Source organism: Xenopus tropicalis, chromosome 3, assembly GCF_000004195.4.
Source record: "Xenopus tropicalis strain Nigerian chromosome 3, UCB_Xtro_10.0, whole genome shotgun sequence".
In the NCBI taxonomy this organism is placed as follows: Eukaryota; Metazoa; Chordata; class Amphibia; order Anura; family Pipidae; genus Xenopus; species Xenopus tropicalis.
In genome coordinates, this window is record NC_030679.2 from 46,319,935 (window position 1) to 46,346,082 (window position 26,148).

The 26,148-nt window shown below is 38.8% G+C and overlaps 1 protein-coding gene across 2 annotated transcripts; it reads right to left on the reverse strand.

The window, feature by feature from the left end:
* Positions 1-491: 491 nt before the first annotated feature.
* Positions 492-13,213, reverse strand: fgfr4 (fibroblast growth factor receptor 4). Of its 2 annotated transcripts, none has more exons than XM_012959004.3 (18): positions 12,740-13,213; positions 10,493-10,642; positions 8,089-8,352; positions 7,726-7,821; positions 6,988-7,154; positions 6,730-6,853; positions 5,477-5,667; positions 5,215-5,353; positions 4,602-4,795; positions 4,148-4,293; positions 3,935-4,056; positions 3,712-3,822; positions 3,403-3,593; positions 2,977-3,099; positions 2,641-2,711; positions 2,268-2,405; positions 2,041-2,146; positions 492-1,477 (listed from the first exon to the last, which is right to left on the reverse strand). In XM_012959004.3, exons 1-18 carry the CDS (start codon positions 12,786-12,788, stop codon positions 1,316-1,318), a joined length of 2,544 nt encoding a protein of 847 aa, XP_012814458.2. In that variant the 5' UTR covers positions 12,789-13,213; the 3' UTR covers positions 492-1,315.
* Between the last annotated feature and the right edge of the window lie 12,935 nt (positions 13,214-26,148).

Genomic DNA, 26,148 nt, shown 5'->3' on the forward strand with positions numbered 1-26,148 from the left:
CTGCTAAACAATATGAAACGAAAAGCTGTAGGCACCCACACTAAACAAGGAGCTAAATCTGTGGCCCTAGCTATATTCTGTTACCAGATGGAGGGTGGCAGTCCTTGCTGTAATTATTTAAATTTGAAAAGGTATTGACTTCTGTCCCTTATGGTTTTACACTACATTATCAACACAGTAATTGCAGAGACCAAATCCACAGCACAAATCAAAGATATATTTGCCTGAAACAGTCAATGGCATTGTGAGTGGAACTTTACCCCTAAAAGGCACCCAAAAACCCATGCAGAAGAAATGCCACCTATAGAAAATGATCCAGACAACGTGCATGCCAAAGCACTTTTACGGTGGGCAGTATGCAATTTTTTTTTACATAATCTAGCCCATACCTTTCCTAAAATTGAGAATTATATATCTGATTGGGGTGAAGGGAAAAAGAAAATTACACACACACACACACACATACAAATATACTCTTGTGAGAAACCATGTTTGATATAATTTAAAATCTTTATATTAAAAGTAACTTTTTTTTTTTACAATATATAAAATAAATCAAATGAAATATGAAACTTTTGGTAATTTGCAAAAGAGCAACATTTCTCTGTATTAAATATATCTATAATGTATAAAAGCATTTATGGCCAATTCATTTTAAATGTTTGTCCAGGTTCAAAAGTACCTTTATATATAAAACAAAGGAGATAAATTATGTGTCTGGTGAATCAACCAAATTCAATGAATTCAAAAAATAATAAACTGTAAAAAAAAAAAAAAAAAAAAAAGTCTTCTGTTCAGCCTAACCTGGCAACTGACCTATTGTCTGCTTGATATAAAAAAATACATAAATAAAATTTCTTTTCTGAAAATATTTACAGGTTAGGACAAACTCTAGGCACTTTGAAAACAGGGTACAAATGCCAGAGTACCCTTAGCTGTGAACTTATCTCCGTTGCTAAGAAGTTCATGTGCCCTTGGAGGGCAAGTGGGATCACAGTGCTACATATGCCCATCTCTTGGGGCCAGGGAAATAAATCCCTGCCATCTCTAGTCCTTGGAATCCAGAGCATCTTGTCATGGACCAGGGTGGCTTTGGCTTTCAGTGCTACGCATCCTCTGTACCAGAGATTTGAAACTGGCTTAGAATTTCATTATTCTGCCAAAACAGCTGAGAAACAGCACAGTGATTCGCCGTAATCCATAATACCGCATATGGTGTCTTTTATATAAATAATTTTCCCCTTTAGGAAAGGAAATAACACTCTGTTGTACATTGTCCAAATCTCCCAACTTGAGCAAACAGTTTCCATTGTTTTCAAGTCCCGAGGTGAGTGTGAACATTGTGATAATTGAAGAGACAAGGAGAGGATGGCACAGGATCATGGGCAAAAACAGAGTCATCAGATGAAGAGCACGTGCTTGCAGAATCTTCACAGGAAGGAGAATACTGTTCAAATGGCATAGATAAGTCCAGATACTGCAAGGGAAGAAAAAAATATGTTAGTGAATGTAATATTAGCATACAGACATTAATTTACGTTATAATATTCCTATAACTTCACTACTACAGTACTCAATATTACATATATTATACAGAAATCTGCTTAAAGCAGAAGTGTCCCCAGCTGTATTGTACAATTTGTATCACTGGACACAGATCATTGTCTAATAATTCCCTCTCATTTTCCTAGACCAGGAGTGTCAAACTGCTGTTTTGATTGCAGCATGTGACCCTGTCTCTCTAACTTTGTGGCCCCGATAATGTTACGTTACTTCTCCTCGGGCATGTCTCCTTTACTTATAAAATGGTCCTTACTGAGTTTTATCCCCTGAATTTTAGCATGTGTTTGGGTTCTACATGCTTTCCTAGACTTAGGCCCTAGAGGATATATCTAATTTGAATTTAATGGTTTTATTATTTGAGATTTTTTTTGTACAAATATATATTAACTAGTCATTTGTTTGCATGAACAAATGGTCATTCCATTTTTCCTCCTTACTACTAGTTATTTCATTGTTAGGGCTTATGAATACTCTTACCTCTTCAGAAACAGCTGTAAGGATCCTGTCCAGTTGTTCAACCAGCTGTTTAAATGTTGGTCTCTGTGATGGAACTGCATGCCAGCACTCCCTCATCAACATGTACCTACAAGAGGGAGAACAGGTATTCAATAAATCCAGCAAAACACAAATAAGATACTTTAAAATGCATTTGTTGTAGTGGCCTGGGCAAAACCTTTTGAATAAAAGAAAAAAAAGCCACTTACAATTCATGAGTACAATTGGATGGTTTGTCCATTCGGTGTCCTTCCCGCAAGAGTTTAAATAATTCTTCCACTGGAATTCCAGGGTATGGAGACCCTCCAAGAGTAAAGATTTCCCATGTCAACACTCCAAAAGACCATCTGCAGAAATTTAACAAAGTTAGTGAAAAGCTAATTCAAGAATTGTTTTATTTTTTTATATGCTTCCTTTTCATTGACAAGTACTACTCCATTGTTGTAGCTCAATTACTTTGTGTCAAGTTGCTTCATTCCCAATTCCTAAACATAGTGGACTGCGTTGGAATTTGCCCCTATATCACCCCCAGATTATTACGAGGCAAAAATAAATAAATAAATAAATAAACCTTGAACTTACATGTCACTTTGGTGGGTGTAAACTCTGTCAAATAAAGCTTCTGGAGCCATCCATTTCACAGGCAGTCGACCCTGTTGGTAAAGAAAAAGAACGTGTAAGCATCAGTGTATAAATTATATTTACAGTGACAATATCAATAAACACATCGGAAATTAAAAAAAAAAAAAAAAGGAAGTAGGAAGAGTGATATACCACATAGTGTAGGAAATGGGGAGTAGCTGTATTCACAAAATAAGTACATGGCAGGATAGTAGTAGCATATCCCAAGACCATAATGCTGGTACAGTATTTGTGCCTATAGTATCCATTACACGGTTAGATGAAAGTAGAACTTACGTTGCTAGTTTTCTTGTAATAATCAATATCGTGAACCCCTCGTGCCAAGCCAAAATCTGCTATCTTCATAACATTGTCTTCAGCCACAAGAACATTCCTGGCTGCCAGATCCCGGTGGATGCACTGCAAAGAGGTTAAAAGGTAAGATATATTAAAAGCAGGTCTTCTATAGCATAACTTCCTCTGAAAGCAACAACTGATCGCAGAAGTATCTGAATAAGAAATAATCAATAAGGGCTTAGCAAGCTCTAGCAAGTAATAATGTGACATTTGATGTGTATCAGTAATACACCACCCTGAGATGCCCAGCTGTATCTAACTTAGCAAGCTGTACATGTAGAAGGACTATGGGAGTTTTGAACTCCACATTTTTTGTGTGCGTTAAGATCCAACTATAATAAAGGCATTGCATTCATTTTTGCTTACCCTCTTAGATTCAAGGTACTCCATGCCACGGGCAACCTGATAAGCACAAGATACTAGGTCCTTAAATGACAGAAGTTCCTCTGGAACCTTGGTGATATCAAAGGCATCTTCTGGCGTGGGAGGGCGCCTTGCACGTAGAAACTCACGCAGATTGCCCTTAGAAGCATATTCAACTATAACAAATAATGGTCCTAAGGGAAGATAAGGCCAGTGTTAGAAGTGAAACTCAAGTTTGTCTTTATAGTTATTTCTTTCTACTCTTTACTCTGCTCAAATAAAGAAATGCACCTCTCTCTTAAGTTTACTTACCCTCTTGAGTGCAGACACCGAGCAAGTTGATTATATTTTTGTGTTTTCCAATGACCTTCATCAACTCCATTTCAGAGATCAGATCCGATAAGTCCTTGTCTGTGCCATTATCTACAAAAAGCAAATCAGTCATTTCTTTAGTAATGTATAATGTCTGGGTACTGATTAAGTGCTAAAATGATACAAGGTTTAGTGTTACAGTGATTTCCAGATAAGTACTAACCTTTGAGCATCTTCACTGCAACAGTAACTGGTTTCTCAGGCCGTTCTTTATCAATCCCATATCCTTCTGCTCTTACCACTTGTCCAAAGCAGCCCTCTCCAAGTGGCTTTCCCAAAACAAGCCTTTTGGGACAAAAAACAAAAAGGTTAAAATTAAATCATTTTCCAACACAAAAGGAAAACCAATAAAGCCCCCAGTAAGAGCAAAACCCACCTGTCTCTGGGGAACTCCCATTTAGCATCCAGTGGTAACTCAACCTCCATGACACCAGGCAGCATGGGGGCACAGCTTGAGGAGAGACGAGTTATGCGAATCAGTGGAGCACTGGACTTCCCAGATGAACTGGACTCCAAAGAGAACTAAAAATAAGATTGTACAAATATGGTCAGAAATCAAACAAAATCAAGTGTGAACAGCTTTCCTGTATGAAAATAACAGTTGTTTTGCCCTAACATTAAGCTTAATGGACTCGTACTGAAATTGAGCTTTTTTTTTTAATTTTCTACCATCTTTGGCTTTAATTAATTTTACATTTTAAGCTAGTTTAGCACAAAAAGTAATAAAGAAAATTTTATATGCATTTCTCACCTGCCTTATGGGAGGGAAATAGGCCATTTTATAGGTTTGCATGAAAAGTAATACAGTAAATATTAAATGCATTTCTCACCTGCCGTATGAGGGGGAACTTGGCCAATTTATGGACAGTTGGTGGTTGGAGAGTTTGCTTGCTGTGGGGTGTCTGCATTCGGCACAGAACCACAATCACGATGGCCATTGCTACAGCCAGGAATCCAGAAGTGTATATTATTATGTCCATATATCTTGACTCTGCTGGCTCGGCTTGCTCAAGGAAATCTTCGCCTGCAGGGGAAGGAAGCAGTGACATGGTTAAGGTTACAGATGTGACCTTGACCTTTTTTTTATGGTTCTTTTCTGCTCTTTCACCTACTTCCATCTGTTCTTCCACATCCACTTAACTTGAACCCTAGAAGGCTCATTTTAAAGGAACAACTATGGCTGCTTTTAAAGCTAATGGTCAGCATTACAGTTATAAACAACATGAGAAGTGTTAAATTATTAAGAGGATTTTACAAATGTAAGTGGGTTAAATGCCAAATTCTTATGGTTTTTATATTATAGACTATTAAATCTACCAATTTACCAAATAAATATGCAAAAAAAAAAAAAAAAGAAGATACATAGATACATTTAAACCACATAGATACATTTAAACCACCTCTCACACTCAGGGTTTAATAAAAAAAAAAGTTCTAACTTACTTGGAAGCACAATCAGCCAAGCAGACTGATGAGAAAGACCAATAGAATTGCCTGCCAGACATGTGTATTCCCCTGCATCCTCCATTGTGATATTCCGTAGGTGAAGCACCTCTACTTCTGAAGTGTTAATATCTGCTGTCTGCGAACAAAAAAAAAAAGACAATAAGACAAATAAATGAGCCATGTAAAAACTCAAATTAAGATCACATACATAGTCCAAGTGCTATATGGAATGCCCATGTTGAGTGTTTTTCATTCTTACCTTCAGCACCTGTACATATGGAAAGTCATCGGGGCCAAAACGACTTCCGTTCACTTCAATATGTTTGAGCCATTGGATATGTGGCTGAGCATCACTGTACACTTTGCAGTAGAATTCAACATCGCTACCCACACGTGCTGTGGTGTTTGCTGGAAGGCCGGCTTGCAGGATAGGCCGGTGAGATGACCTCTCTGAAGGTGAAGAAGATAGATAAAGGGGTTAGCGGTGATGTGCTCACACACACATCTTAATAAACGTTATAGTTAGTCTCAAATATACACCTATAGTAAACACAAGCCAAAGATAAAAAGATATCACAAAAAGGGCTGGGCAAAACCCATACGAGTCATCCACAAAGTGGGACACAAAGCAACTTTTGGTGCAGTCTCTTTAAATTATATTGTCATTACTTTTATACTATTATATAATTTTTTGGTGTTACTGTTCCTTTAAAATAAGTTGGTGAAATGTCAGAACAGACTATCTAATGCATAAAACAAGCTTCAGAGCAGATATCTGAGGCTTCTCTTTATTCTTGCACTAAGCAGGGCAAAGACTAAAACCTCTTTCACAATTATTCACTAAAGCTTTACATTACAGGAAATATAGATTTTTTTTTAATGAAAAGTCTAGGCAATACAAGTTATATTTAATGTGCACATTAATGTGTATATAGAAGCATACTGCCCCTTTAAACAAACTTGTCAAACAGATTTTGTGATAAAAACGACAAACATCCATTAAAAGGGCTACTCTGCAGCAAACAGGCATCTCACAGGCATTGATGGTTTACATTTACAGACAAGAGTTTGGCTGGCTAATAACAGGAGACTGGAGCTGCAGAGCACATAATGACCCTCATTAAGTTTATGGCCTTACAGTATCTTTGTGACTTTGAAGTCTTAAAAAGGTCCAAGTAGGAGACCTTAACATTTTTTGGGACGCCAACAACCCCTGTTCTCACATGCCAGTCGCTGTTTAACTCCAGTGACTGATAATGTAGCCTATCATTAACATCTACTCTCCAAGGCCTTATCATTCATAGAACTGAACAGCAAGTTTTAAGCTTTATCTCAGCAAGCATCTCACAGCATCTAGAATATTTTGACCATTTCAAAATCTATGTTTGGTGTAATCCTCTTTCACTAGCCAGCTTCACTTGTGCTCCTTGTAGGGTACTTAAAATCTTGCTTTTCAATGGATAAACAACTTTTCACAGTTATACAACAAAATGATTTTAGTAGCTAACATACCTAGCACATCCAAAAAGTAGGTATATGTAAGGCTGCCAATTCTGTTCTCCACCACACAGGTGTAGTTGCCACGGTCTGATGGAACCACACTTTCCATTACCAGACTCCAGTGTTGATGCCGAAGCTGTTGGAGTAGATGGATGAAAATATTAGGATTACTCCCAAAATCATAATGTTTTATAAGTCAAAATTAAACATCTATAATTAAACAAGTATTGAAGCAATGCTGTGCATAAAGCCAGAGATGCCACAGCTTACCTGGATCCCACCAATTCTGTGCTCCCCTCGAAATTCTCTGCCATTTTTTAGCCATCGAATAGTGGGAAGAGGACTTCCACCAGCCGGACAGCGGAACTTGACAGTGTTACCAGCTGGTACAGCATGAAGTTTCTTGTCCATGCGGTGTGGCTGGGTCCAGTATGGTGCTGAATGATAGAAGTAAGGATTTATTAGTAATCAAAAAGTTACATTTTGAAATTATTATTGGATCAACTGACTAAGATTGTTTAGTTAATAAACCCCCTTCAAATATTCTTGAGGAGCCATATATCTCTCTATCTATAATATTAATTCCAGCCATCTTTGGAATGTACGAATATGCTGTAAAAGAGCTTCAATGGTTTATTATTTGCTTCATTCCAAAAAGTGCCAAAAAACTGTGTTTCATACAGAACTGTGCCTTCTATTTCTGTAGTAGTAAGCCACATTTGCACAATTACGATATTGATGAGGAACAGGGACCTTTAGCTTGGATTTTGGGTTGTTTCTTAGCTCATTTTATTTATTTATTTTGCTCTTGGTCTTTCTCTTAGCTCCAGGGCACATCTGAATGTATACATCTTTTAAAGACATCACAGACTGTCTGGTCTTTGGTATGTGGAGAACTCCAGATAAAGACTGTCCAGCACTGAAACTATAGTATTTTATGGCTCTAATAGTAGTGGTTTGAGGGTCATTATAACCTCTAATTACCTATAGCCATATATGCTCTCTCACCTTGGAAAAAATAAACAGGCTCCTCATTAATATCAGCGGCTGAGTCCTCCCTACGGCCATCCTCATCATCTTCTTCATCTCCAGATGCCAACGAGTCTACGAGAAAATTGTAATGATAAATGAGAATAGCAGACTGCTGATCTGATGCTCTGCTGGAGCCTAGTGTTAGCAGAAACAGTATGTAATTATGTGAAGCTGTAATAACTTTTGAAAACTTTACAATGACAACTTTAAAATACGTTGGAGGCTCCAGCACTGAACTGGGGTATCCTTGCAGACTTTTAACATTATATAATGTAAAAGCTTTAGCAGCTTTCTGTACATCAATCCCACAAGGTAAATACCCTCTTTTAAATCACTTACCAACAACAGATATAGAGAACCTTCGAAGGATTTTGCCTGTTCCTCTGACCACACATATATAAAGGCCAGAGTCTTCATAGGTCACATCTGAGACTTCTAGCACAGTTCCCACCATGCGAATCTTCCCTCCCGGCAGCAAACGTTCCTGCTCACGGTACCAGTTGATGCTGCTGCTTTGGTTGGTGTCACAAAACAGTCGCAGAGCATTCCCAGGGTCTAGAAGTAGATGTTCTTCAACGTCAGACTCAGATATTTCTGTTTCCCCTAGAGAAAAACCCATAACAAAAGGTAAAATGAAAACCAATGAACATATCACCTTAAAATTATATATATTCTGTAATCTCTCTTTAAGAGGTATTCTCTGCATTAATAAGAAAGACAACAATGGACAATTGGCTAGTCTACGGAGTACAGAAACATGCATATCACATTATCCCATATAACAAAGGATGATGATTAAGGAAGGAACTTGATGATTACAGACAGATTTAAAGTGTGAAAATGTAAAATGTTTCCCTTCCTCCCATGGTGTTTATTTAACCAGCAGCTGAACTTCATTGGTGTTTTCTTTTTGAGTTTTGATGTGAAGACAACACACTTCACATTGGCGCCATTTTTCTCACCTAAGCCACTTATATCCCTGTGAACTTGTGATTTGACCAGCATGTCAACCTTTAACCTCCCAAGAAACCCCTAGACATTATGCTGCTAAGCAACAAGAGCCCCTTTGTTTCCCAATGCCAACAGGGGGGCCATCCTATCAGGGGTGGCAATAAGGATATTTTAATGTTTAATTCAAGGCCACTCTATTTACACCTAAGCAGCAGTTTATCAGTTTTCCCTTACAGTTTAAATTCTGAATTGATGGGGGCTCAATATACATAGCCATATTTATAATGAAGGCACAGCAATGCAGAATTATAACTGTAATCTTTTATAAGTGATATACAAGAAATAACACTATTTAAAAGATTAACTGTAAATGTTTCAGAAGTGCCCAGATATGCAGCGAATACTTTTAGTTATGCGATCCAGTTCTACTATTGCTGACCTACTGCCCATCTCTATCGTGAGAGTGCCATGAAAAATGTAACCTAATTACATTACATGTAATTCCATTCTACTGCTGTATTTAAACTAATCAGCATATATTATCAAGCAGCACTGGGGAGGGTGATCTAACAAAGTGGTCACTGCCCTATGTTTGTGATATTCTCATCACTAGTTTGAGATCTACAGGAAGACCATGATCCTCATTATGGGCAATGTCCGCCTGTACTAAAATTAACACAACACAGTAATTATATTAGAGACATCAACAGATTAGACCTGTCCCAGAATCCAACCCACCCAGGCTTACTGGAGCGTACACACTCTTTATTAAAAAGGTATAATATACCCTATTTCCAAAATGGGAAATGTTCAATAAATCATAACATACGTTTAGGTTATTTATTATAGTAAATGTAATTTATTTTGAACATTTTGTCTCTATTCTGCACTTGTGTGGTTTCTGGTTACAGCTCTACTGGTGGTAAGGCGGTCATAAAAACGGATAAATATTTGTATATCAATCAATATTATAGAATAAAATAATAAGTTATATATTTGCAATCTGTGTTTTCAAAATCCATACCTGGACAATAGCATGTCCCTCTGGATTCCAAATATTAGTATGATTAGTTACTGTGATACCATACCGAGAATGGAATTACTGGAAAAAATTAGTCCCCATGTGCTTAACCACTCCATCACCACATAATTTACACATTATTTCAAGATATTTTTGAAGATTCTCATGCATCCAGGTCATGATATACAGTATCTAGTAGAATGAAGTCTAAAGCTGCTGGAGAGTTTTCTCAGAAACGTTTCACCACTCATCTGAAGAGGCCAATCTGATGAAAAGCGAAACTCTGAAAGTATACTAGTATCTACTGGATACTATTATTTCAAGACTTTTAATTAGTGAGGCACTGCTAGTAAAATTTGAGCAAAGGAAAAGCACTTTCCCAGCCTGCTTTATGAATTGATCAGTCATACTAACTTTTTGTGCTATATCTGGAAGCTCATCCACTGAAATACCACTGGCCTCTAGTGGTCAATTAATCATGGAAAAGTGGCAAACAACTTGCTTGATGGTATTCAGCAGCAACTATTTGAATGGATTCTCTCTCCAACGGGAGCTTCAGTTGCTTTAGTCAAGAGGAAAATCCATACCCAACATGTTGTGTTTAGCAAATCTACATTGTATAGATATTACAGTTTAAGCATTGCCCTGTACTGTTGCATATACGATACACTAATTGCAATAACATTGACCTATGTGTGCACAACTACTCCAAATGCAGCTTTTTAATAACAGGAAAAAAAAGAAAAAATACATATATGTTATGGAAGTTACCTTTCCAGTTGGCCTCATCTTCGGATAATGCTGGCCTGCATGAGCTTAACGTGGCAACGAACAGAACACCCAACAGCAACCTGGCAAAGTTCTGCATGGCATAAAAGCTTCTTTTTACGGATCCAGACATGACTGGCACGTGTGGGCAAACTGAAGAAGAATGAAGAAGCCAGGGACCAGAGTTAAATTACATCTTAGAGGCTCTCATTCAACATGAGTCAAAATATTTAAGACCCACTATAAGGTGTGAATCCCTTTATTAAATTAATTTAGCTGTCACCCAAACATACACAGCAAGATGGAGCATTGAACCCAAGGTAATAAGCTATAGATAACTGCTTATATTTTACATGCATAAACAAGAATGACCTTCATCCCTATAATGACGTGTATATGAAGCCACTGACAGTGATAGCAAGAATGATGAAACTTAAAGCACGCATGTGGGACAAACACAGTTAAACTGTCCTGTTCTGTTCCCCTGGGAAAACATGAGTAGGCACCCCCAAAACAAATATCACTTACAGTCAATGTTATCATTAACTTTTCGAGACTTACAACTTCTCCACATATTTAGACCATTATAATGATTTCAATGCACATCAGGGCTGTACCAAACCCCAGAACAAACAGGGGCTAAAGGATAATAGGGATAAATCCCCTCCACCCCCTTTCTCATGCCTGCATACACATTCCAGGAGATATCAATGTGTAACTAGCTGCAGGGACCCTGGGTTCCAGTTTAATCTTTGAACACAGTGCAACAAAAGCCTTTGTGTGCCAAGGCTACTCTGGTTATAGATTTACAGAATAGTTTTGGTGCTAGAGCAAGAGTTTACACAGAGCACTTCTGCAATCACAGAAGATAAGAGAGTAGTCAATAGAAATACAGAGAGATGGCTAAACCAGAAGATAATTGACTAATGGAAGATTCCTCAGACATCTCTTGGAAACAGTTGCACCTTATCAGGAACTTCCCCCATCTCTCTTCAGAAGATGAAAATGGATCACAATTTGTAGCAATGTATGCCACTCCTGCCAAGGGATAACTACATTAATACAAGGGGTGGGGATTTGGTCATGGTTATCATTTTCTTAAAATAAATGGAGACTTGCTATCTTAGTACTGTATCAGCAAAAATGAAATATCTTGATAACCCGGTGAAAAGTGCATTATAATTTTTACAGTGTGCCTGATTAATTTGTGCGGTGCTATACAGTAAGAATATAGTACAGATCAATACAGACCAGTATATGAACTATTAATCACGCACTGTGCAACAAGTCACTCCTAGTTGCATCTACACACTGCATTGTTATGACTCGACTGTCACCTTGCAAAGTCAGTTAACAAAATCTACTTTATTCTTCGGGAACAAAGTACATGAAATATTTTGTTCTCACCATATGAATAAAAATGATAGAACTACCCATCTAAAGGCGGCATGGGTTTGCAGCTTTCGATGTGTTATGGGAATACAACTCCCAGCATGCTAGCTGGGCACCACTAAAGTCAAAACACATAAACCACAAGCTAAATCTATTCAACCAATGTATATAAGACTGAAACAAAGTCCCTGGGCACCTTAAGTTGTTTACTTAGCAATCTCCAAACTGTGATTAAGCTTTAGCTACAAATCTAAGTCCACAGGGAAAAAAACTGAGCCCCAATACCCCAGATCAGGCACAATATAATAGACCAGGCAGTGTGTGAGATGCTTGGAGCTTGGGGCTCCACAGAGAGCCAATAAATCACCAATTCCACCCAGTGACATTTATATTGCCCCTCCATTAAATCCGAGCCACACAAAGGGGACTTCACACAAACACAAAAAAGCTCTGCACAAAAGCAGCTTCGGGTAAAACACAAATCAAAATGCAAGAGCAGCTCCAATGAATGGGACCTTCATTCAATACGAGAGGCTAGAAAGTGGCGGCCCCCCAGCTGTTGTTCAATTACAATTCCTATACCGGGGGTGCTGGGAGAGCAGGGGGTGCCCAGCTAGTTGGCCATGCTGCTGGCACTGGGTGCCCATGGGTGGGGGGGGGGGAGCAATAACAACACCGCTACACACGTGTGACCCCCAGCGCTTTCCATACAGGCACTGCTTAGCCCTTACTATAATAACCATAGAATATGTGTATGTATCAGATCCCACCAACAGTAGGAGCCTTGCCCAGTGCCTATAGTAAGGTATAGTAACGTGTAACCCAGCCGCACAGCCCCACGCCCCCTCCATACTGTACCTGCGACAGATCTCCGGGCTGCAGTGAGAGGGTTACTGGGGCTCCCCATTCATAAGAAGTCCGCGATCGGCTCCGTTCCCCGACGGCACTAATAATCCCCAAAGCGCCGAACCAAAGGCAAATATTCCAACAAAAAGCGCAGCTGCGCCAAAGCCTTTTCTTCAGTCACTCAGCATCCTTAGCCCCAAATATTAATCCACACAGGGGATCCAGACTCGCCCACGATAGCCCGCTCCCGCGAAACACTAGCCCAGCGTGGCTCCTGTGCAACTTGCCATCTAGGACGGTGCGGCTCGGTCCCAGCCAGTAGGAAGTTTGAGACCATGGACGGTGCTACCGCCGAGCTGCCCAGTGCATAGGGTACGATATCCCTGCTGGCTCCCTCTCACACTCAGGCACTGGCACAAGTTACTCAGGTTACACTCAATAGGCGATCTCTTCTCCCCCTCCCTTGAACAATGGACTATAAAGGGTGCAATGCTACAGGGAATCCCACCAGTAACACCGCCCCCAGGCTCTGCTCCCCCTCCCTCTGGGCTGTTTCTCTCCCCTCCCCCCCACCTACTCACCCTTTCACACTCAAATTAGCTAACTTCTCCCCCAGCTTTGTGTTGCAGGATTAAACTGCCTCCCTGCGCTGCCCAGCTCTGCCCTTTCTCATTCCCAGCAGGGATTCCTCCCTTTGCTTTGGATTCTCTTCTGCCTAATGATGTTATTTAGGGATGGCCAACCTGTGGCTCTATAGCTATTGCTAAACTTTAATTCTCAGTAAGTAGAAGCCCGAGCAGCCATAGGATGAAACTTTTGAACATTCCATGGTCAATATTTATGGCCAACGAGAATTCAATAATAATCTTATCCAGGGCCCTCAGATCTTATCTATGTTCTGTAACTGTGTTTCTCAAATTGTTTAATCACTGTTACAAATTATTGTAAATGTCAGTGTCGCTGGCTGGTACTACGTAACTACAATAATCCTAATCCACAAACTGATCACTGCGATATATACAAAAGTTGCCCTTACAATAGATCTTAATTCTAACCTCTTGGCTAGAGAATGCAGCCTGACACCCTATGTCACAAAGTGTGATTCTGACAGATGCAACATTATTCTGGCTTGATCCAATCAGTGTAAATTAGCCCTTATTTAGCTGGGCAGACTTACATCCTTCAGACTTAATATAGCCTTAAATTTGATTTAGGGCTGTCAGTCACAATTCTGAGTACTGCATTAGGGGCCATAAACCAATCACAATAAAGTTCTAAGATCACAGCCAAAGCAAATAGGGGTTTACAAATATATAAAAAATAAATAAAAAAACACACACATATTTTTTTCAGGCTACATACAAGGAATTTCTCGTTTTGTATCTACTGGAGTAAAAGAAATTCCAGTGGAATTCTGGAGAAATTCCTTTCTTTTTAAGCCCCTATTCAGCATACAGTGCCTCAATTTATTCAATCACATTTCTCCCTCTCCCTTTTTTGAAGTGCATTGAAGTTAATTAGGTGTTTGGCTAAAACAGACAGAATATGCTTGTGAAAAGATAACACACAATTACCTCTACCCCCTGCAGCCCTGTCTCTACACCCTCACCTTCCAAGATAGGGCTTGGCTGAATAGGAGTTTTGATTAGATAATGAAGGGTGAATCTTTATACTATTCACACTCAAAACACTCTAGAAAAATTCATCAAGTTGTTATGCAAAGTAGGTGTGTTGGTGTTGTCTTAAAACTTTTGGTGCCTGGAGTTAAATATATGTAACCAACCATTTATTAAATGCCACTCCTTCTGTCCCATAGGAGTGTACCTGTCTCCTGTTTCTCAGTAAAATGTATACATATGTGTGTGCAACTTTCCAGTATAAATTAATTACATATTTCAATGGTTTTTAATCATTTTAAACCATTTTTTCAATGGTTTAAACAATGTTGCTTATAATATTTTCTTTCACTGTGCAAGAAACAAAACAGTTTTTGGGCAGAGTGCCGCTAAAATCAAATACAACAGCAAAGTACAGTAGAATTAATATATAATATATGTAATATAAGGGATAACCTATGAGTCACAACAATGATTATAATGGGTCTCTATGATCCCCTATAATACAGTAACATTTCTTCCCACAGTAAATAACTAATTCTTGAGTAGTACAACTGACTCCCAGACATCTATTCTGCTATTAAAATGCCGATATTATGTTATCAGTTAGTGATGTTATTATTGTCCATAGTCTATAATGTATTAATGAAATGTTCATCTGCACCCTGTTGGTTGTGCATAGTACTTTGACTGATGAGGAGAGAGGAGCTGCTCCACTTCCTTTCCTGCAAATCCAATCATCGCCCAGAAGAAATGGCACCATAACTGTGTATGGATAGTTATACTGTATCCATATGTTTCGGCCCATGGGCCAATTGGTCAGTACCTTAAGGGAAGCACACAGACTTGCAATTCACTCAGCCTTCTTAGTTTGGCTGTTTCACTCCTGCATGTTTATTTATAAAGTTTCAGAGAGGATTGACCCTAATCACTGTAGAGTCTCAGTATTTCAGGATATTAACTTGGGGACACCTACAGAGTATTAACTTAGTTAAAAGGCCAAACATAGATTCCATCTGGGGAATTGGGGGAGCCCTGGAATGTGGGCACTACCAGTGTGTTCAGAGCAGAGCTGTAGGTTAAATAATAAACATATGCCAGCTCCTTCCATCCCCCCAGACTAAAAGAAAATAAATAGAAGAAACCAAGATCATAAGTCAAGGGACAGCTTGGATTATGAGAAACAGGCCATGTCAAATATCTGCTTGTTTTTTTTCAGATGGTTACCAAGAACGTAGAGTCAAAAATATGGGAAAAACACATTAATTACTGCTATTGTTAAAGAAAACTGAGAGATACTGAACAGATCTATCAAAAGTAAAAAAAAAATCTGCCAAGGTTCACACATGAGAAATCCTGCAGAGTGTTACATTGACTTTAATTATAAGGAAAACGAGAACTGTCCAGTAAGAGTGTGAAATTTTCAACCTAACCTTTGCTTGTTTGATCCCCGAAATTTTTTAGCTGAAAAAACAGCAAGAAGAAGGAGCAAGAAAAAAGTACTATTCAGTTCATTGGATAAGAGTTTTTTCCCCAAGAAAAAATTACATTTGTATCTCATATTTTTATGCATTATTATTATTATTAACATGTGTTTATTAAACACAAACATACCCCACATCACTGTTAAAAAAAATGGGTTTATACTTTGAGCATACAGGATTACATACAAAGTAACCAATAACAGATACAAGAGTTGAAGCAAAAAAATGTACAGTGTAAAAGAAGAAGGGATTGAGACACAAGGGGGCACATTTATCAAAGTACGATTGATTCCGAATACAAAAAATTGTATTTTTTTTATAAGTTTTCTAACTGTGTGTATTTTTTACGACTTTTTCGTTAATTTGCGCAACTTTTTTGTACTTTGAGACAATTTGCGCAACAATTTGTGCGACATATTTGTTGCAACGAGTACGAAAGTTTCGGATTCATTCAAGCTTCGCTATCATGACTTTCCTTTGACTAGGTTGGATGTGCAGAGTGCCATTGAGTCCTATAGAAGGCTTACAAAATCATGCACAGAAGGATCAAAGTCAGAAAGGTTTTCTCGCCATTTACGATTGTTCGGATACGAAATTTTGTGACTTTTGGAATGCCATTACGATATTATCCTGACTATTGCGATTTTTTCGTAAGCATTTTTGTGACATTTCCAATCATCAGAAATTATCTTATTTAATCCGATTTTTACCCATTTCGGAATTTGAACTTGTTCTTTGATGAATGTCCCCAAGGTGTGGGGTTTGATAATCTCAGGTGAGGAGCTATTTATGATACCTCCGGGATTTGGAATCCAAGTGCCTTGCTGAATCGAATCTGAATCCTTTTGGTTGTGTGAACAGGGAAGTAAAAGCACATGGTTCTATTTAACCCTTCCATAGCCTAATTTGCATATGCAATGGTATATCCACAATAACTTGAGGTGGGCAATATTGCATTGATCCAATTGTTCGGTCCGAGGGCCAAGCAATTGGATCACATTGATGGATTGCAGGCAATTGACGGGATGCAGGTTTTTGGGGACCACTTTCCTAACTGAATGAAACATTTGTGCTTTTTTGCTGGTACCTATATGCAGTCATACTTGCTGGATGCCTTTACAAACATATTGTTTTAAATTTGCACAATTTCAAGCAGATGCTGATTTGAAGCCAGTTTATTTGAAGCCAAACAGATGGTGACTAGTTACAATATACTATTTTACATAGATTAATAAATGCCACAGAAGTTGCCTTTTTCATATACTGTAGCTCTATGAAGATATGAGTATGCTCTGATCCCAACTTTTGCCTTCTAATTCTAGCCAGTTTATCTGTTTTCCATCAGTCACAGGTAAAGTTCCTATTAAAAGAGGTTGCCAATTGGTGTTGTCTAAGTGCTGATCCAGGCAAAATAAAATAAAATAAATTTGCAATATACTGCAAGCTGGCCAACTGTGTCAGCCATTCCTGGTTTGGCCAGTCATACACTCACTTTTATCTGGTTGATTAAGAATTCTACTGCTTCAATATACATTTAACAAAGGGACTGAGTTTTACCTGGACCTTGCTTGCTTTCAAGGTTAAAACCCCCAAATAGTTGGCGAGATCTCCAAGCGAGCGGATCTTCACCCGATATCTCCACCTACGGGGTGGGCGATATCGAGGAACGTGTAGGCTAATTCGATCATTTGGCCCTGGGGCCAAACGTTCAAATTATATTGGCGGCAATGGGGCAGTCGGTTCAGGGACCGCATCAACAAGCCGATGCGGTCCCCGATCCGGTCCCCGATCCGGTCCCCGATCCGACTAAATTTTTAAACCTGCCCGATCGAGATCTGGCTGATTTCAGGCCAGATATCGGTCGGGCAGTCCCGTCGGTAATGCCTATACACGGGCCGATTAGCTGGCGAATCGGTCTAAGGGACTGATATCGACAGCTAGAATAGGCCCGTGTATGGGGACCTTTAGGTGGTGGTGCAATGAGACTGTAACCTCTTGTTACTGTCTATATGAATTGTGGTAACAGCCTCATTTAGATCACAGAATCTATGGGGCTAACTGCCAGTTCTATAGATCCTAGATTCCTGGCATGTTTTTTGTTCTACTCTGGCCCCAGAGACCAGTGTTAAATAAAGGGGTAAAATTAAAGCTGGGCACTTGTTAATTTGTCGTTACCTAGAATATAACGTTTATAGAAATGATAAATTATGCAAAATCAGTTACAGGAAATAATTATAATGAAGTAATAAAATCATCAGTAAAGTAACCCAAAGCAACCAATTGCTTATTGGTTTCTATGTATTATGGCACTGGTGCAAATATGCAGTTTTTCTTGTAAACTAAGGGTAGCATTTTAAGTTGACATATTTCTTATGCATGGTGGTTAGAGTTTAAGTTTGGGACTGTATATCAAATACACAGTACAAAGCAGCCCCCACCAGCCCACTAAATAGTGCCTGTCTGTGGGATATTACAGCAGCCCCTCTGGCATTTGCCAGTGCTGTTGCCATGGCCACAATACCCTCTTTGAGGCCCACCTCGCTTTGCTCTAAAACTGTTCCTGTGGCCAGTACTTACCAAGTGAGACTTTTATGTTTAGGTAATATCCCCCATCTACCCTCACCTTTTTTCACCATCCATGGCTCTGACTTTAATTTCCTCCCTCCGTGCCTTTCTCTGCTTGCTCAGAGAGGGGGCCTTAATTTCCCTCTCTCAAAGGCTCCATTCACATTTTGTTTGCCCACAACCTATATACCAGGCTGAGGCTTTTTTTCCACCAGAGGAACATGAAGGAAAGAAATTGAATTTCACATAAATTACCTAACTCTAAGAACACCTCAATCAAACCACACACAGGCTCACCCATCCCGCCTGAAGTAACTGGAATACACAACACTTTGCAGAGAATTTATGTGAGGGGAAAGTTCTGTTTTTAAGGTTATTTATGAATAAACCATTGATAGGGACTAAACACTGTGCAACGTGAAAGGATACAGAGTCCAAACAGATGGGTGAGGGTTAAAAAAGCCAACAATTCTCTCTTTCATTGCAGTTTTGTTAATATAAAACATTCACCTTTCAAGGAACAGTTATGTATTATATTTTTAAAAAGTTAGGTCACCGTTGCCAACAAACACACGCAGGAACAGCACACATTCCTACTAGGCCTTCTTAATAGAAGTGGACTCTATGTCCATTAGGGGTCACCCCCTCATCCATTTAAAATTGGGCACAAATCAATTCAACATCCTACAAGGTTAATTGGTAGTTATACTGTATACACAATGCAACATTTTAAAAGCCATGCAAAAGACATGTAAATGAATTATTAATTAAGCATTTTGCTTGTGTATTCATGCAGAACTGGGACCTTAAGTTACCAAATTAACTTGAGGTTCAATTTTTCAGTAGCGTGTGCACCAGTGGTTGTTACAAAAAAGAATACAGATATGGGGAAAAGCAGCTTATCATTCATTTAGCTATAGTTCCAAGCATATCTGGGACCCCAAATACAGTCACCCCAAATCTCACTGTAACAGAACTTCAAGCTGGACTATCAGTTATACTGTAGCTAAGAAAGCTAATAGCTATTCTCCCCCAATTTTCACCCAATTTGGCCTATAGTCTGTGCCCCCCTCTGCCAATGCTCCAAGCCCTCAAGGGGGGCAGTGCCATATTTTATAAACTGGTTTTGCACCATACACTTTTTACATTAACAGAGTATCCAATACTTACAGTTCATATCAGTTTCAATGGGCATTGGCTCTTGTTTACCAGCACAGTGGCAATTTTGTGTAACCTACAGCAACAAAGGTCTTGTCTGGTTATGATGGAAGCAAATGTCTTCACCCATAGCAGACAGTTATATTCACACCTTTTCTTTTAACGTTTTTAAAGAGTTTTAAAAAGTATGTTTGTTTTAAATATTTATAGAAAAGGAACACAGTACTTCAATAACACGACTTGTTGGGCAAAACAAGAATACTTAGTAATTTGCTTAGTTCAAAAGTTATTGCATTGTGATATAAGCAAGCACTCTACTGTTATCTCACCCCAATCTGGGGATGCCCTTCATGCACACCTTTATCTGCATGGAAAAAAGTGTCCTGGGTTGTGCACCTTCTTTGTTCCTTGCTGTCAAAAAAGGGCATAAGGTACACACCACTCTTCACTTGCCACTTGGCCAGGAATCCTTTACAGGGAAAATATTCCCCTGTTTTTGGCAAGAGCTCATTCAGTGGGATTATATGTAAAAGGTGCATACACACTCTCTGAACTGCCACTATCTGTCACAGAGTGCATCAGCCTCTGTCATATGTGGCAGTTATGCCCTTGCTGGCAAACTAGACATAATAAGTAGATTAACTGTACACTTCACCCATGTCAGTTGCCAGAGCTTACCCTAAATCCAGATTTCCACACATGTTAACCAGTCTGATGATCTTGTGATTTGGTGATTCCCATGTGACCAAATTAGACTTAGTGCTTGTGTGGAAATCAGTGACCCAGACTAATTAGTGACTGGCAGTTGAATACATAAAAGTTGTAGGGAAACATTAAAATTCCAGTGCCAAATAAAACCTTTTCGTGAAAACCTTCTCTAACACACAAAAATGCTAACCTTTAAAATATATCCTTATAAATGATGATTAGTAGTGTTATGCTTTTACTATGTCACATGACTAGCTCAAATGTGTACATTATAAAGTAATGTTCGTTTTACAAAGGTACTTGTCCCACATGATAATATTAGATGCCACATTTTTTCATGGCTTGTATTTGCATGGCCATGGAACACCTTGGTGAGTTGGAGACAGTGTTGCTAAATAAATCTAAACAATACTATTTACATATTAATTGTAAATGTTAACTTTTTATGGCTTCGAAAAAAAAATATCTTTACTGTTTTGGTGAGTTTTCTCAGTGGCAGTAACAAGTAATAAGTAAAACTGATATCAAAGTAGTGTTTCTGCATTGTTGCACAGTCCCTTATTTAGTCTGTCCCAGTTCCAGTCTAGCAAGGTTGTCCAGTGGGAGATCCACAGGCTTCATGGGAAATTTTATGGAACCTCAAACTGCTAAAAGGCTACACATGCTTTTTTGTAAGCTATAATATTATAATATATATAAGTTATTTAATATTATTTTTTTATTATTACGTTCTGTCCTCAAAAAGAAGTATATTGGATAACTGTTCTATTATGTAAGTTGTAAAGCACTGCTGTATAGATTCAGTGAACCAGTCAGGCACGGGAGCAAATTAGTGCAGACCAGTGCACCAGCATAGCCTCAGCTTTGATCACTTTGATATGCAATGGCCTTTCAGGTCTCTTAAAGCTCCAAGATGACTGATTCTACCCTAGAGCTAGCCCTTTGGAAGATTAAGCTATTTTAGGCTTCTCGTTTATCATTTCTGCTTTAGCAAGGCTTCTTTCGGAGGGACACCTCAGAGTTTCCAGCTGGTAACACAAGTCATGAACCAGCTGTTTGTAGCTACAGCAATTTTGGCATCCCCAAACCATTCACTTTGGGAAGTATCAGCTCTTTAGCTGATGCTGGCAGATGTAGCTTAGTAAGAGTTGATCCCATGGAGCAGGACAAAGCAGTAGGTAGTGTTGAATGGGTTGTTTTAACCAACATCACCATTTTATTATATTTAAAAAGTGCCTCATCCTGCCTCTCATTACTTCTAATCTAATCTATGGGAAATATGGTTCCTGCACATGTAAAAATGACAGTTTGACCTCTGCTCAAAAATGTTTGCTTAATCTGGGAAATGGTTAGCTATGCTCTTCAGGCACCAAGTTTCCTATAGAATATTATGGGAACAGTGTCAGGTGGAGAGAGCTGTTTTCACTGCCACTGTTTTCTGCTTAATGTTAGCAGTGGTGAAAACACCTCATGGCATTAGCCGAGAGAGGAAAAACTCAATAAAACATCAAAAACTTACCTCTTGAAATTTGAAAGTGTCAATCTGTGGATTGTGGCAAATACCAGATTGGCTGCTGTAAGATGCCATAGACAGTCACTATTGGGGGGGGGGGGGGTCTCTTTGAGTCTCTACGTACTTGAAAAGCCAGGGCCTATTTTGAATCCCAGTCCAGACCTGTATCCTATATTTTGTAGCAAATAAACAGATGCTGAGAAGGGACTATGGCAGTGGGATGTTGAGTATTTGTAGAGTGTGATGTTGCCCATAGCAGTGGGGATATTAACTTCTGGAAATCTGTTGGAGGTTACAGGAATCTGTAGTCCAACAACAGCTAAAGGACCATAGGTTGGACAATCCAATTTTTGCCAGATTAGTTTTGCCCCGGGACTCAAAAACTAAAGACTGTTCTACTTTAAAACATACTGGAATGTTAATTGGTTCTTGATAAAACTGACCAGCATGTGTGTGCAAATGTAATAGGAACCTTTGATTGTTAATTGTTAGTGTGATGCCTGCAGTATATGTTTAGATATAAAAAAGGATAATAACACATTACTGGCAATATTACCATATGTTCTGTTAATCAAAACATTTGATGCCCTCCACTCACAATTTCATTGAATCCCATACAAAGTTTTATTCAAACATAGTTAACTGACATAAATGTTTCTCTCATCAATGTAACATGAATACCAACTTAGTGCATTGCCTACTCTCTGTTCTTTTTACATAGTGTATTAATTAACACTGATAAAACAAGAGCAGTTCAGCCTTTTGCTAGGATACCCATAGTATATTTACATACATCAACAGGAAGGCAAACATAAACCTCAGTGGAACCTTTGTTAATTGTGACTTAGAATGGAAAGAAAAATCCAGCCAGACCTCAGTCAATGGCATGCCATGTACAATTTAATTATATTGTAATATGCTTTTTAATCCTTATTATTTCCCTGTTTGAAAAGAAAATATGGCTTGACAATATTTTTCATTGAAGCCAACAAATATTTCAAATGTTTACCAGTTATTGTATATTTATATATATTTTTTCCCATGTTTCTGCTTAAACATGTGTGTTATGGCCATATTGCTTTTTTATGGCTGAGACAAATCAACTGGACTTACTGTATTTTTCTTGAAAGACACAGCAAGTCCAGTTGATTTGACTTATTACTACAGATATACCATGACCTGGATGAATGAGAATCTTCACAAACAATTAAGGCCAACTGCAAAATGCTCAGAATATTACTGTCGTTATCATCCTACAAATTGATTTAAAGGTGAACTATCCCTTTAATGCCTCCATTTGTCAAGTCACTGGCCAAAAGAAACAACAGATGCTGCACGTTGTACTGTCCTCCTTTCCCCTATGCAACTGACAACCAATTACATTGCTCAGGAGCTTGTATTTGGTCAGCTTAAAGGTCAGCATGATACTGACTGCTGAAGTGTTACCCCAAAAGAAGAGAAGTATTAGGGTCACATAGTAACATAGTAGTAACATAGTAAGTAAGGTTTAAAAAAGACATCCATCACGTTCAACCTTAATGCCTATAAATAACCTTTCTAATTTGCCGCAGAGGGGGAAAAAATTCCTCTTGACTCCAAGATGGCAATCTGACCAATCCCTGGATCAACTTGTAGATAAAACTATCACCCATAACCCTGTATTCCCTTACTTGCTAAAAAGCTATCCAACCCCCGACTCTTCATTTGCCGGCGCTCCCTCCCTGCCAGCATCTGCGCACATTGTGCGCAGCACTCCCTCCACTACCGGCGTCCCCGCGTGTGCAGCGATGTGGGCGAGGTGGCTGGGTTGCCTAGGGTACCCGGCCGACTTGGCCCATCTCTGCACTTTACCAGCTTAGTTGCCCTTCTCTGGATGCTCTCTAATTTTGGAAACATGAAAGGTTTCCAAAAAATAAAAGATGTTATTTATTACAAATGGTACATAAGACTACCAAAAGACTTCTTGCAGCTCATGATCTATATTTTTTTTTAATACAGGTTATGACTACATACAAATGCCGCAGCACTCAGTTATTGTAAGCAGACCCTCAGCAGTTACCAGTTAACAGGTTGTGAATTCTACTTTAACTAGAAGATGTAAATGCCAGGGTGCACATGCCCTGTTTGCACACTTACAGGTAGTAAGGCATATTTTCCATACTAAAGTCAGACCATACAGGATTTATGGGTGAAGACACACAGTGCTACTAGTAGCAGCTACTTGCCAAGGCTACTAAAATAGACAATGCTGATTGTTTACTGATAACAGTCTTGATGTGTTTTAGCAGAGGCAATTCTCAGTACTGTCTATGGCAGGGTATTTTCTGGCATTTAGTAGCCATGGAAAAGTAGCTGCTACTAGTAGCTCTGTGTGTCTTCAGCCTAAACCTGCAGCTTGAGATTGTAGGTAGCAGTAAGAAGATAATATGCCTCCCGAAATACAAAGGATGGAGATTCATAAGAGCAACTCAGTTTGTGATGGCTATCTTTGGCTAATCCTTTAGTTTACTTGGCTACTGACATCAGGGTCTGAAGCCAGCTCTAATACACATCAAGTGTTTTTTGGCCAACACTTACCACCTGTATAGTGTTAACATGAAAATGTGAATGTGTTTCTGTACTCATCTAAAATGGTTTGATTTAATAAAGATGTAACTGTTACTTCTAAGATCTGGCTAGTGTTTTTACTGGGGTTAGGTTTGGCATGGTGCTCCAGCCATGATAAATGTGGCGGTGCACTGAACAAGCATGGCCAGACAGCACAGACAGAGCTGACCCTTTGAAAACATGATTCTGTATGTTCTGCAAATACCTCCTCCTTACATTCAATAAAATACTGGCAGATTTTATATAAAAAGTCTTGTGTTTGGACGCCTGTGTATAAATATGTACAACATTTTCTTGCCTTAAGTAGAATTTTCTTTGGTATGTAATACTGTATAACCAACATTCCCTTATGCAAAGAAGCAATTTATTCTTTGGCTGTAAGTGGGATTCTGAGAACTGAGGTTCAGCAGCAGCTGCAGGACTACAATGAAAATATATTATTGCTCACATATATGTCTCAAGTGGCCACCTCTAACACTAAGGAATTTGAGACATGGTGCATTGTGATTGCCGCTACGTGCCACCGTCTTCAGGAAAAATTGCTTCTTGGTCACTTTAATTGAATCAGATGAACCCTGGGGCAGTTAAATGTGTTTTGATTACCGCCACAACAACAGCCATCAAATTGTTTGTGACATCACAGTTATGGGCAAGTTATGGCCATGCTGATAAACTGATAGTTAATAACTGATAGTACTGATCATGTGGTTGCAGTAACATATAAAACGTTCAAAAAAGAGAGGGGGATTGATCGCACTTTCATTGTATTTGTATACTCTATTTAGCCTTGGAGTGCTCCCACAACCCCCTTCTGTGTATACATACAAAACATTCTCCTTCTCCCATGTAATTGGAGGAGTCCCAAACTGGACTTGGATTATTTACAATCGAGTGCTATTCTGATATCTACCACTTTTAGCAATACAGGTGTCAGGGAGCTGCTATTTTGCTACCTTCCCACTGCTGATCGTCTATTGGGGGGAATGGGAGGGGGTGAGTGAAATTTATCAGAGCACAAGTTGCATGGTTGAGACACCGTGAAGAATGCATAACCTGGCTAGCCCCATGTGAAATTTCAAAATTTAATATAAAAAATATGTTTGTGCTTTAAAAAATGGATTTCAATGCAGGATTCTGCCGGAGAGGCTCTATTAACTGATGTGTTTTGAAAAAAACATGTTTTCCTGTGTCAGTATAGTCAAGTGTGCATCAGGATTAAATGTACTTAGGCTTGCTGCACTTGGATTTTAAGTTTTTAGTTGTGACCAGAGGTGTAGGAAACAGGCGGTGGGCATTTTTGCTTGGGTCATTGCCACCTCTACTAGATTGACCTAAAGTATATATCAAGTTATACTGAGGTTAATTCAATGATATTGTAAGGAAGTATAATAAATCTTCCATTAGGGTTGGGTGGTGTATACTTATATCATTACATTTACTTTTCTTGTATAAATGTTCAATACAACATATTACCACTAGGTTTTCTGTACAAAGAGTCCTAATTATCAACATATTCTGTTTATTCATAAGTAGGAGCCACTATGCTGCTGCCTCAAAGCTGTTTCAATCTCATCCACAGACTCCAGTGAAAGTACTGCCAACTTGTCATGAAAACTTGTAGAATGCCTTCTTTGTTTAACCAAGTAATGTCTTATGACTATAGTATCTTTGACATATAGCCAAAAAAGGTAAATTACATTTGTATTGTTTTGAAAATTAAATTTGCACGTCAGTCTATAACCGGATTATATTAAAGAAAACTCCATTTAG

Coding starts and splice junctions, on each gene's coding strand:
- fgfr4 (XM_012959004.3), bottom strand. CDS start 12,788: ATGGGGAGCCCCAGTAACCCTCTCACTGCAGCCCGGAGATCTGTCGCA. Junction 6,854..6,987: donor ACAGAATTGGTGGGATCCAG/GTAAGCTGTGGC, acceptor CTACTCCAACAG/CTTCGGCATCAACACTGGAG. Junction 2,406..2,640: donor TACACCCACCAAAGTGACAT/GTAAGTTCAAGG, acceptor AAATTTCTGCAG/ATGGTCTTTTGGAGTGTTGA.